Source organism: Leptodactylus fuscus, chromosome 2 (genome assembly GCF_031893055.1).
Source record: "Leptodactylus fuscus isolate aLepFus1 chromosome 2, aLepFus1.hap2, whole genome shotgun sequence".
Classification (NCBI taxonomy): domain Eukaryota; kingdom Metazoa; phylum Chordata; class Amphibia; order Anura; family Leptodactylidae; genus Leptodactylus; species Leptodactylus fuscus.
Window position 1 is genome coordinate 8,973,587 of NC_134266.1, and position 14,021 is coordinate 8,987,607.

Genomic DNA, 14,021 nt, shown 5'->3' on the forward strand with positions numbered 1-14,021 from the left:
TATTGTCACATGATCTGCTCCCTCTGGTTTTTCTGTGTGTTTGTCAGATGTTTTTATCACATACAGAAACAGAATTGCAATCATATTCTGAGTAATAAAAGCTTATAGTGACAGTTAGAATGAGTTAATGCAGCGTTGCAATATTTGCAGTGTTGCCCCTTCTTCTTCAGGACCTCTGCAATTCTCCCTGGCAGCTCTCAAACACCTTCTGCACCAAATCCTGACTGATAGCCGTCCATTCTTGCACAATCAATGCTTGCATTTTGTCAAAATTTGTAGGTTTTTGTTTGTCCACCCGTCTCTTGATGATTGACCACAAGTTCTCAATGGGATTAAGATCTGGGGAGTTTCCAGGCCATGGACCCAAAATCTCTCTGTTTTGTTCCCTGAGCCATTTAGTTCTCCCCTTTGCTTTATGGCAAGGTGCTCCATCATGCTGGAAAAGGCATTGTTGATGGCCAAACTGCTCTTGGACGGTTGGGAGAAGTTGATCTTGGAGGACATTCTGGTCCCATTCTTTATTCATGGCTGTGTTTTTAGGCAAGACTGTGAGAGAGCCGATTCCCTTGGCTGAGAAGCCACCCCACACATGAATGGTTTCAGGATGCTTTACAGTGGGCATGAGACAAGACTGGTGGTAGCGCTCACCTCGTCTTCTCCCAATAAGCTGTTTTCCAGATGTCCCAAACAATCGAGAAGGGGATTCATCAGAGAAAATGACTTTACCCCAGTCCTCAGCAGTCCACTCCCTGTACCTTTTGCAGAATATCAGTCTGTCCCTGATGTTTTTTCTGGAGAGAAGTGGCTTCTTTGCTGCCCTCCTTGAGACCAGGCCTTGCTCCAAGAGTTTCCGCCTCACAGTGCGTGCAGATACACTCACACCTGCCTGCTGCCATTCCTGAGCAAGCTCTGCACTGCTGGTAGCCCGATCCCACAGCTGAAACACTTTTAAGAGACGGTCCTGGCACTTGCTGGTCTTTCTTGGGCGCCCTGGAGCCTTTTTGCCAACAATGGAACCTCTCTCCTTGAAGTTCTTGATGATGCGATAGATTGTTGACTGAGGTGCAATCTTTCTAGCTGCGATACTCTTCCCTGTTAGGCCATTTTTGTGCAGTGCAATGATGACTGCACGTGTTTCTTTAGAGATAACCATGGTTAACAAAAGAGAAACAATGATGCCAAGCACCAGCCTCCTTTTAAAGTGTCCAGTGATGCCATTCTTACTTAATCATGACAGATTGATCTCCAGCCCTGTCCTCATCAACACCCACACCTGTGTTAATGGAGCAATCACTGAAACGATGTTAGCTGGTCCTTTTAAGGCAGGGCTGCAATGATGTTGAAATGTGTTTGGGGGATAAAGTTCATTTTCTAGGCAAATATTGACTTTGCAGGTAATTGCTGTTAAGCTGATCACTATAACATTCTGCAGTATATGCAAATTGCCATTAGAACAACTGAAGCAGTAGACTTTGTAAAAATTACTATTTGTATCATTCTCAAAACTTTTGGCCATGACTGTATATGGGGTAGTCACAGACCAGTCAGAGCCTCCATGCTGACCCTAGACTATGATATAAGGGTCAGTACACACAAGGAAAAAAAAAAAAAAAAAAAGCACGGAGCTGTGTATAGTGTGATATTGTCCCAATAGTGGTGGCGAAGACAAAGGAGGAATAAGCGAGGCCTCACCTTTGTGGGTTGTGCGATAAACACAACAAACTTAAATGTATGTAAACCCCCTTAAAATCCAGGTAAGGGCTTGGGAGCAGCTACTGTCTACTACACAACGTCAAAGCCGGCGTATACAGCTGGAGACAGACGACCAATGGCACCCGGGACTCCTGGACAGCTATACGAAGGATATCCTGAGGCGTGACGCAGCGCTCACCACAACGCAGCCAAACATGAAACTTTACTAACACCAAACTAATTAGTAAATTCCCAGAATAAATCAGACGACCCTCCCAAATAAAAAGGTCACGGCTATATCTCTGGTACAATTTAATATACTGTGACCATTGATTACGCCCCAAAATGAACATGTCCTCAAACAAACCCAGGAATACATTCGCAAAACTCAGAGCCATCTTGGTTCCCATGGCCGTCCCCTTCTTCTGTAACTAAATCTTTCCTTGGAGCCATTGTGAGTGAGAATAAACCGAATCCTGTTCTGAGTAACGTCCCTAAGATGGCTCCGAGTTTTGTGAATTAATTCCTGGGTTTGTTTGAGGACATGGTCATTTTGGGGTGTAATCAATGGTCACAGTATATGAAATTGTACCAGAGATATAGCCATGACCTTTTTATTTGGGAAGGGTCATCTGATTTATTCTGGGAATTCACTAGTTTGGTGTTAATAAAGTTTCATGTTTGGCTGCGTTGTGGTGAGCGCTGCGTCACGCCTCAGGATATCCTTGTGCACCGTATGGTTCTCCGAGTGTCCCGGGTGCCATTGGTCGTCTTTGTCTTCAGTACACACAGGACATCACAGCTTGTGTATATGGGGTAGTCACTGACCGGTCACAGCCTCCATGCTGACCCCTGACCCCTGCTGACTATATAGATAGGGGGCAGTACACACAGGACATCACACGTTTACCCCTCCCCCAGTGTATGAGCTGTATATATGTATACGCACACCTTTGCCCCTCCTCCACAGTGTACACATCAGGATACGCCGCGGTCAGTATATAGTAGTTTATTAGGACATATATTACAAGCGGCTTTGGCGCGGTCGCCATCATCAGTTGGACAGGTGGAACGGTCGCTCGTATTTCCCTTCTTTGATCAGTTTCTCTTTTCGCTCCTGTAAGGAATACAAGAAATTAGAGTGAGGGGAGGAGCTAACAGTGAGGGCGTGTACAGGAGCGTATACTGAAGCTCCACCCCTGACCCCGCCCCCTACTATCTACACACCACAGATCTCCACTTGTGCTGACTGATATAACGTAACAAAGTATCAGCAGAGCCCGGTGACCTCACAGAGGATTGTCCACAATGAAACTTCATCAGGAGGAGGCGCAAACACAAAGTAACGGCTCCTCAGCTGGGTCAGGGTCTCGGCAGATCATGGGGGTGCACGGACAGGTATGAAGGAGGAGACGACCCGAATGTCCGCCAATGAGACCGAAGAATTCAAGTCACATGGTGCAGTCATACCCGCCATAACAGGAGGAGTCACTGCCCTGCCCCCTACCCTGGGACACATGTACCAAAGTAATACAGGTGGAAGGGGGCACCACCCTGCAGTGAGAAGAGGCAGAGCCAGGGGGCGCTGTATTATCTGTGCCCAGAGAGTGAAGATTAAAGGGGTTGTCCCACTATATCTCCCATACATAGCACAGGGTGTAAGTGTCCCCATCAAACCTCCTTGTGAATAGAGCGCCGGTCACATCAGCACAACTGGCACCCAATTCATAAGGAGGCCTAAGGAAGGGCCCGGCGATCCGACGCATACGAAATATATTCCCATATCAGGAGAACCCTTAAAATGTACCCCAGGCCCCAAAACTGCCTTAAATACAAAGTTAGGGGAAGTTCACACAGGGTTTTTTTGGTCTGGATCCTGAAGCAAAGGCCGCCTCAAGTTCTGGACCAAAAAACGGGAAGCCGTGACTGAATGCCGATGCACAAAGAGTGAGCGCTCCCTGCACCCCAACAATGAAGGGGCCTAGTCAGGAGGAGGGAACGTCTTCAAGGCCGAATCGCGAGGCAAAATGGCTTGAAGAATGAGCGTGCCACTTCTGTTTTCTGGGAGCTGTCTTTTTGGTCAGGATTTTGAGGCGAATACAGTTTAAATCACATGATGCACATTCAGCAATCTGATTGGTCATTACAGACAAAAGCCAATCACCTGAAACTTCCTGAACAGTCCGGGGGGCGCCAAAGTGACCCAGAGATCAGTGGAAGGATCAAGTCACTGGATAATCCATAATGTGCCCTAGACACGCCTGCAACATACATGACCTAATCTCGTGATACCCCCTCACATGTAACCCCCCGCCCCCATCCTCTCTATACATGACCTAATCTCCTGACATTAGATATACCAGCAGGGGGCGTCACTGTCTCACACAGAATTACATGATGGCAGATAATCTGGAGATTTCTTACCCGATCAGACATGATGAGTTTATAGAAGAAGAGGAAGGGTCCGACTGTCCAGAAGAGGCCGAGCAGCGAGTTTTTGGGCATCGGCCGGAAGTTCGGGTAAATGTTGTGAGTGCGGGCAAACATCCAGCGGGTGATAGCGGGGTCCTCCTACAGGGGGAGGGGAGAGAGGCGAGTACAGCAGAAGGGGGTGGAGGTCATGACCCAGGAAACCCCAAACACCTGTGACCAATATCTAACCCTTCTCACTGGTAACACCAGTATCTGACATCTCCTCTCACTATCTGCCCACCCCCCACTCACTCTGCCCCCTCCTCTAACTATCTGCCCACCCCCCCACTCACTCTGCCCCCTCCTCTCGCTATCTGCCCACCCCCCACTCACTCTGCGCCCTCCTCTCGCTATCTGCCCACCCCCCACTCACTCTGCCCCCTCCTCTCGCTATCTGCCCACCCCCCACTCACTCTGCCCCCTCCTCTCGCTATCTGCCCACCCCCCACTCACTCTGCCCCCTCCTCTCGCTATCTGCCCACCCCCCCCACTCACTCTGCCCCCTCCTCTCGCTATCTGCCCACCCCCCCCACTCACTCTGCCCCCTCCTCTCGCTATCTGCCCACCCCCCCCACTCACTCTGCCCCCTCCTCTCGCTATCTGCCCACCCCCCCCCACTCACTCTGCCCCCTCCTCTCGCTATCTGCCCACCCCCCCCCCACTCACTCTGCCCCCTCCTCTCGCTATCTGCCCACCCCCCCCACTCACTCTGCCCCCTCCTCTCGCTATCTGCCCACCCCCCCCACTCACTCTGCCCCCTCCTCTCGCTATCTGCCCACCCCCCCCACTCACTCTGCCCCCTCCTCTCGCTATCTGCCCACCCCCCCCCACTCACTCTGCCCCCTCCTCTCGCTATCTGCCCACCCCCCCACTCACTCTGCCCCCCCCACTCACTCTGCCCCCCCACTCACTCTGCCCCCCCCACTCACTCTGCCCCCTCCTCTCACTCTGCCCCCTCCTCTCACTCTGCCCCCTCCTCTCACTATCTGCCCACCCCCCCACTCACTCTGCCCCCTCCTCTCGCTATCTGCCCACCCCCCCACTCACTCTGCCCCCCCCCCACTCACTCTGCCCCCCCCCCACTCACTCTGCCCCCCCCCCCCCACTCACTCTGCCCCCTCCTCTCACTATCTGCCCCCCCTCTCTCTCACTCTCTCTCACTATCTGCCCCCTCACTTACCACCATGCTGACCCGGTGGGGGTCGTTCAGTTTCAGCAGATATTCCCTCTTGATCTGGGCCCGCAGCTGCTGCCGCTTCTCCTCCAGCCTCCTCTGCTCCGGGGTCTGCTCATAGTACCGGGCCGGGTTCAGCTCCTCGGGCCGGCTGGCCAAAGGACTCTCCTTGTATTCCACCATGACAGCAGTAAGGACAGCCCGGACACGGCGCCCGCTTAGCTTTATTGACAGTTCCTGCGCGGACACAGACAGAGCACGCTGTACCAGCAGCCACCGCAAGAGGGAGCGTCACAGCGCTGCACTTCCAACTCTAGACACGACAGGGCGCAGACTCACTCAGGAGAAGTGTAAGACATCACAGCGGCCACAAGAGGGCGCAGAGTCACTCAGGAAGATGTGAGGACTTATAGCAGCCACAAGAGGGCGCAAAGTCACTCAGAAAAGAAAGAGTAAGACTTCATAGTGGCCACCAGAGGGCGCAGAGTCACTCAGGAAGAAGTGTAAGATCTCATAGAGGCCAGCAGAGGGCGCAGTTACCCAGGAAGAAGTGTAAGACCTCATAGCGGCCACAAGAGGGCGCAAAGTCACTCAGAAAAAAGTTTAAGGACCTCAGAGCGGCCACAAGAGGGCGCACAGTCACCCAGAAAGATATTTTAAGACCTCATAGCAGCCACCAGAGGGCGCAGTCACTCAGATAAAAGGGTAAGACCTCATATCAGCCACAAGAGAGCGCACAGTCACCCAGGAAGAAGTGTAAGATCTCATACCGGACACAAGAGGGCGCAGAGTCACTCAGAGAAAAAAAAGTGTAAGACCTCAGAGCGGCCGCCAGAGGGCGCACAGTCACCCAGGAAGAGACGTAAGCCCTCATAGCGGCCACAAGAGGGCGCACAGTCACCCTGAAAGAAGTGTAAATCCTCAGAGAGGCCACAAGAGGGCGCAGAGTCTCTCGGGAAGAGGTGTAAGACCTCATAGCGGCCACCAGAGTGCGCACAGTCACCCAGGAAGATGTGAGGCCTGATAGCGGCCACAAGATGGCGCAAAGTCACTCAGAAAAAAAGAGTAAGACTTCATAGTGGCCACCAGAGGGCGCACAGACACTCAGGAAGAAGTGTAAGATCTCATAGCGGCCACAAGAGGGCGCAAAGTCACTCAGAAAAATATTTAAGACCTCATAGCGGCCACCAGAGGGCGCACAGTCACCCAGAAAAAAGTGTAAGGACCTCAGAGCGGCCACCAGAGGGCGCAGTTAGCGCTCAGGACTGTTCATACAAGTTTCTGATATAACTTCTTGTTCCCTTCTTCCCGGGTCTCCGCTGCTTTCAGTAAATGGGAACCTTTCTGTTTAGATGCTGAAATCTTGTGCAGACCTGATACTTCTCACAGCTGAAGACTTGTTACAGTGTCCAGTCATATAATGAGAGTCAGCAGAGATCCTGAAACGTGTGATAAGATTAACCCCGTAATGTCTATGAGAACCGTTATTATAGACAAGCCCTTTAATGTGGTGGGCACCGTATTGACAAATAACAGGTGGGAGATCTGAAGGGGTTAATACAGAAATCTCTACAAAATGGCGGCAGCTGGCGGACGACCCCAAACACAGCCGAGCTCCAGCAGTATTAGACTGACGGTCCTGGGATCAGATACATGGGCACTAGGGTGTGCCCCCTCTGGGCAGCACCGCGCCCTCTCGCCCCATGGGGGGAGGTGAAGTCACAATATTTATTTCATGTTCTTTTGTTAAGTCAGAGCTGGAAGCGGCGAATCCTGGGAGCGCGCCAACAATTACACAGCGAAGCCGCCGCGACCGCCCTAGACAGACCGCGGGGACGATGGAATGTGATTAACCCCAACAAGACTGACAGAAAACACAATGATGGGGAGGCCGAGCTCAGGAGGCTGTATCACACGAGAGGATTAGATACACAGCTCAGTATACAGTATCACACAGGAGAGGATTAGATACACAGCTCAGTATACAGTATCACACAGGATAGGATTAGATACACAGCTCAGTATACAGTATCACACAGGATAGGATTAGATACACAGCTCAGTATACAGTATCACACAGGAGAGGATAAGATACACAGCTCAGTATACAGTATCACACAGGATAGGATTAGATACACAGCTCAGTATACAGTATCACACAGGATAGGATTAGATACACAGCTCAGTATACAGTATCACACAGGATAGGATTAGATACACAGCTCAGTATACAGTATCACACAGGAGAGGATAAGATACACAGCTCAGTATACAGTATCACACAGGAGAGGATTAGATACACAGCTCAGTATACAGTATCACACAGGAGAGGATTAGATACACAGCTCAGTATACAGTATCACACAGGATAGGATTAGATACATATGCTCAGTATACAGTATCACACAGGATAGGATTAGATACACAGCTCAGTATACAGTATCACACAGGATAGGATTAGATACAGCTCAGTATACAGTATCACACAGGATAGGATTAGATACACATCTCAGTATACAGTATCACACAGGATAGGATTAGATACACAGCTCAGTATACAGTATCACACAGGAGAGGATAAGATACACAGCTCAGTATACAGTATCACACAGGATAGGATTAGATACACAGCTCAGTATACAGTATCACACAGGAGAGGATAAGATACACAGCTCAGTATACAGTATCACACAGGAGAGGATTAGATACACAGCTCAGTATACAGTATCACACAGGAGAGGATTAGATACACAGCTCAGTATACAGTATCACACAGGATAGGATTAGATACATATGCTCAGTATACAGTATCACACAGGATAGGATTAGATACACAGCTCAGTATACAGTATCACACAGGATAGGATTAGATACAGCTCAGTATACAGTATCACACAGGATAGGATTAGATACACATCTCAGTATACAGTATCACACAGGATAGGATTAGATACACAGCTCAGTATACAGTATCACACAGGAGAGGATTAGATACACAGCTCAGTATACAGTATCACACAGGATAGGATTAGATACACAGCTCAGTATACAGTATCACACAGGATAGGATTAGATACACAGCTCAGTATACAGTATCACACAGGAGAGGATTAGATACACAGCTCAGTATACAGTATCACATAGGATTAGATACACAGCTCAGTATACAGTATCACACAGGAGAGGATTAGATACACAGCTCAGTATACAGTATCACACAGGATAGGATTAGATACACAGCTCAGTATACAGTATCACACAGGATAGGATTAGATACACAGCTCAGTATACAGTATCACACAGGAGAGGATTAGATACACAGCTCAGTATACAGTATCACACAGAATAGGATTAGATACAGCGCAGTATACAGTATCACACAGGATAGGATTAGATACACAGCTCAGTATACAGTATCACACAGGATAGGATTAGATACACAGCTCAGTATACAGTATCACATAGGATAGGATTAGATACACAGCTCAGTATACAGTATCACACAGGATAGGATTAGATACACAGCTCAGTATACAGTATCATACAGGATAGGATTAGATACACAGCTCAGTATACAGTATCACACGGGATAGGATTAGATACACAGCTCAGTATACAGTATCACACAGGATAGGATTAGATACACAGCTCAGTATACAGTATCGCACAGGATAGGATTAGATACACAGCTCAGTATACGGTATCACACAGGAGAGGATTAGATACACAGCTCAGTATACAGTATCACACAGGATAGGATTAGATACACAGCTCAGTATACAGTATCAGACAGGATAGGATTAGATACACAGCTCAGTATACAGTATCACACAGGATAGGATTAGATACACAGCTCAGTATACAGTATCATACAGGATAGGATTAGATACACAGCTCAGTATACCGTATCACACAGGAGAGGATTAGATACACAGCTCAGTATCACACAGGATAGGATTAGATACACAGCTCAGTATACAGTATCACACAGGATAGGATTAGATACACAGCTCAGTATACAGTATCACACAGGAGAGGATTAGATACACAGCTCAGTATACAGTATCACACAGGATAGGATTAGATACACAGCTCAGTATACAGTATCACACAGGAGAGGATTAGATACACAGCTCAGTATACAGTATCACACAGGAGAGGATTAGATACACAGCTCAGTATACAGTATCACACAGGATAGGATTAGATACACAGCTCAGTATACAGTATCACACGGGATAGGATTAGATACACAGCTCAGTATACAGTATCACACAGGATAGGATTAGATACACAGCTCAGTATACAGTATCACACAGGATAGGATTAGATACACAGCTCAGTATACAGTATCACACAGGAGAGGATTAGATACACAGCTCAGTATACAGTATCACACAGGATAGGATTAGATACATATGCTCAGTATACAGTATCACACAGGATAGGATTAGATACACAGCTCAGTATACAGTATCACACAGGATAGGATTAGATACAGCTCAGTATACAGTATCACACAGGATAGGATTAGATACACAGCTCAGTATACAGTATCACACAGGATAGGATTAGATACACAGCTCAGTATACAGTATCACACAGGAGAGGATTAGATACACAGCTCAGTATACAGTATCACACAGGAGAGGATTAGATACACAGCTCAGTATACAGTATCACATAGGATTAGATACACAGCTCAGTATACAGTATCACACAGGAGAGGATTAGATACACAGCTCAGTATACAGTATCACACAGGATAGGATTAGATACACAGCTCAGTATACAGTATCACACAGGATAGGATTAGATACACAGCTCAGTATACAGTATCACACAGGATAGGATTAGATACACAGCTCAGTATACAGTATCACACAGGATAGGATTAGATACACAGCTCAGTATACAGTATCACACAGGATAGGATTAGATACACAGCTCAGTATACAGTATCACACAGGAGAGGATTAGATACACAGCTCAGTATACAGTATCACACAGAATAGGATTAGATACAGCGCAGTATACAGTATCACACAGGATAGGATTAGATACACAGCTCAGTATACAGTATCACACAGGATAGGATTAGATACACAGCTCAGTATACAGTATCACACAGGATAGGATTAGATACACAGCTCAGTATACAGTATCACACAGGATAGGATTAGATACACAGCTCAGTATACAGTATCGCACAGGATAGGATTAGATACACAGCTCAGTATACCGTATCACACAGGAGAGGATTAGATACACAGCTCAGTATACAGTATCACACAGGATAGGATTAGATACACAGCTCAGTATACAGTATCATACAGGATAGGATTAGATACACAGCTCAGTATACCGTATCACACAGGAGAGGATTAGATACACAGCTCAGTATCACACAGGATAGGATTAGATACACAGCTCAGTATACAGTATCACACAGGATATGATTAGATACACAGCTCAGTATACTGTATCACACAGGATAGGATTAGATACACAGCTCAGTATACAGTATCACACGGGATAGGATTAGATACACAATTCAGGAAATGTTGCCAACCAATTACAACACAGCTTTCTTTTTGTCTTCTGCTCAACAATAGGTTCTCTTATAGATATACAGTATATATATACAGGTAGTTCTGTGCACTATATACACTATGTGATCAAATGTATCCGGACACCTGGCTGACAATGACTTACAAGTTGGTGGCGCCCTCCATGGGTAATGCCGGATACAATATGGTGTTGGCCCCCCCTTAGCCTTGATGACGGCTTCCACTCTCGCAGGCAGACGTTCAATCAGGTGCTGGAAGGTTTCTTGGGGAATGGCGGCCCATTCTTCACGGAGTGCTGCACTGAGGAGAGGTATCCATGTAGGTCGGTGAGGCCTGGCACCAAGTCGGCGTTCCAAAACATCCCAAAGGTGTTCTATAGGATGCAAGTCAGGACTGTGTGCAGGTCAGTCCATTACAGAGATGTTATTGTGGTGTAACCACTCCGCCACAGGCCGTGCAGTATGAACAGGTGCTCCATCGTGTGTAAGATGCAATCGCCATCCCCGAATTGCTCTTCAACAGTGGGAAGCAAGAAGGTGTTTAATACATCAATGTCGGCCTGTGCTGTGATAGTGCCACGCAAAACAACAAGGGGTGCAAGCCCCCTCCATGAAAGACACCACCACACCATAACTCCACCGCCTCCGAAATTTTACCATTGGAACTACACACGCTGGCAGATGACGTTCACCAGGCATTCGCCATACCCACACCCTGCCATCGCATCGCCACATTGTGTACCGTGATTCGTCACTCCGCACAATGTTTCTCCACTGTTCAATCGTCCAATGTTTATGCTCCTTACACCAAGCGAGGCGTCGTTTGGCATTGACCTGCGTGATGTGTGGCACCCAATCACCTCACCACGTGTGAAGTCCATGAGTTCCACGGAGCGCCCCATTCTGCTCTCTCACGATGTCTAATGTCTACTGAGGTCACTGATATGGAAGGTGGCAGCACAATGCACCTAATATGAAAAACGTATGTTTTGGGGGTGTCTGGATACCTTTGACCACATAGTGTATATACTAGCCATCGATGGTTTTCCTGCTCCGGCATTTCGGCAGCTCTCAAGCTGTCCTGCTGCTGAACTTGTTCCTCGCACTGTGCCTGTGATTGTTCTGGCATCTCAGCAGCTCGCTGGGACACCATATAATGAGTGTGTTGTTGGGGTCGGTGATCCCCCCCCCCCCCCTCAGCTCCGCTTGAGGTGAACTCTCTTGACTTCTAGCTACCTTCATAGCTATCCTTGTTTGCGACAAATTAGATTTGTCAGCACTGCCTGGAGCAGATCAGATAATATGCAAATGCCTGTACACAATGGACTGAGGGTTAGCTGTGTGTTTATACAGAGATAACAGACCTGGCTTTATCAGAACCTGAGATAAGACTGCTGCAGGAGCAGTGTAATACAGTATTGGCACCCCTGCAATTCTGTCAGATAATACACATTTTCTTCCAGAAAATGACTGCAAGCACAAATTGGATATAATTCAACACCAAACATAAAAAAAGGGGGTCGACAAAAGTATTGGCGCTGTTTGAAAAATTATGTGATGCTTCTTTAATTTGTGTAATCAACAGCACCTGTTACTTACCTGAGGCACCTAACAGGTGGTGGCAATAACTAAATCACACTTGCAGCCAGTTGAAATGGATTAAAGTTGACTCCACCTCTGTCCTGTGTCCTTGTGTGACCACATTGAGCATGGAGAGAAGAAAGAAGCCAAAGAACTGTCTGAGGACTTGAGAAGCAAAATTGTGAGGAAGCATGAGCAATCCCAAGGCTACAAGTCCATCTCCACAGACCTGAATGTTCCTGTGTCTACCGTGCGCAGTGTCATCAAGAAGTGTAAAGCCCATGGCACTGTGGCTAACCTCCCTAGATGTGGACGGAAAAGAAACATTGACGAGAGATTTCACCGCAAGATTGTGCGGATGGCGGATAAAGAACCTCGACTAACATCCAAACAAGTCCAAGCCGCCCTGCAGTCTGAGGGTACAACAGTGTCACCCCGTACTATCCAGCGTCAGCGTCTGAATGAGAAGGGACTGTATGGGAGGAGACCCAGGAAGACCCCACTTCTTACCCAGAGACAGAAAAAAGCCAGGCTGGAGTTTGCCAAAACTTACCTGAGAAAGCCAAAACCGTTCTGGAAGAATGTTCTCTGGTCAGATGAGACAAAAGTAGGAAAAGGCCTCAACATAGAGTTTACAGGGAAAAAGAGGCCTTCAAAGAAAAGAAGACGCCCCCTACAGTCAGACATGGCGGAGGGGCCCTGATGGTTTGGGGTTGCTTTGCTGCCTCTGGCACTGGACTGCTTGACCGTGTGCATGGCATTATGAAGTCTGAAGACGACCAACACATTGTGCAGCATCATGTAGGGCCCAGTGTGAGAAAGCTGGGTCTCCCTCAGAGGTCAGGGCTCTTCCAGCAGGACAAGGACCCAAAACACACTTCAGGTCAGCACTAGAAAATGGTGGTGAGAGAAAGCCCTGGAGACTTGTAAAGTGGCAGCAATGAGTCCAGCCCTGAATCCCATAGAACACCTGTGGGGGAGGGGGAGAGATCTCTTGGTGGCAGTTTGGAGAAGGCCCCCTTCACATCTCAGGGGGGACCTGGAGCAGTTTGCCAAAGAAGAAGGGTCTAAAATTCCAGCAGAGCCTTGTAAGAAACTCATTGCTGGTTAGCGGAAGCGGTTGTGCGCAGTTATTGTGTCTAAAGGTTGTGCTACCAAGTATTAGGCTGAGGGCGCCAATACTTCTGTCCGCACCAGTTTGGGAGTTTTGTGTAAAATGATCAATGATGTGACTTTTTTTTCATTCTCTTTTGTGTTTTTTCATTGCAAGCAAAATAAATGAAGATATTACCAAAGAGTTTGTGCTTGTGATCATTATCTGGGGGACACCGAGAATTATCTGACAGAACTGCAGGGGGGCCAATACTTTTGGCCAACACTGTATAGTATGTGAACATAAATTCATAACAGTCCTGAAGCCATGTCATTTACCGGGATAAAAAGTAGCCTATTTGTTCATCAAGGTTACAAACTATCTATGTGCCAAATTTGATTCAAATCCGTTCAGCCGTTTTTGTGGGATTGAGGAACAAA

General features: G+C 47.7%; 1 protein-coding gene across 1 annotated transcript; it reads right to left on the minus strand.

Annotated features, from left to right (window-relative positions):
• Positions 1 to 2,685: 2,685 nt before the first annotated feature.
• On the minus strand, positions 2,686 to 5,583 carry NDUFB4 (NADH:ubiquinone oxidoreductase subunit B4). Its single transcript, XM_075262533.1, has 3 exons — positions 5,345 to 5,583; positions 4,117 to 4,263; positions 2,686 to 2,809 (listed from the first exon to the last, which is right to left on the minus strand). The coding sequence occupies exons 1-3, from the start codon at positions 5,519 to 5,521 to the stop codon at positions 2,747 to 2,749; spliced, it is 387 nt and encodes a 128-aa protein (XP_075118634.1). The 5' UTR covers positions 5,522 to 5,583; the 3' UTR covers positions 2,686 to 2,746.
• Between the last annotated feature and the right edge of the window lie 8,438 nt (positions 5,584 to 14,021).

What these genes read in the sequence shown, in the direction of transcription:
- NDUFB4 (XM_075262533.1), bottom strand. Translation starts at nt 5,521, where the DNA reads ATGGTGGAATACAAGGAGAGTCCTTTGGCCAGCCGGCCCGAGGAGCTG. An exon ending in CCCACCGGGTCAGCATGGTG is followed by an intron (nt 4,264 to 5,344) that starts GTAAGTGAGGGG and finishes CTCCCCCTGTAG; the next exon opens with GAGGACCCCGCTATCACCCG. An exon ending in AACTCATCATGTCTGATCGG is followed by an intron (nt 2,810 to 4,116) that starts GTAAGAAATCTC and finishes TATTCCTTACAG; the next exon opens with GAGCGAAAAGAGAAACTGAT.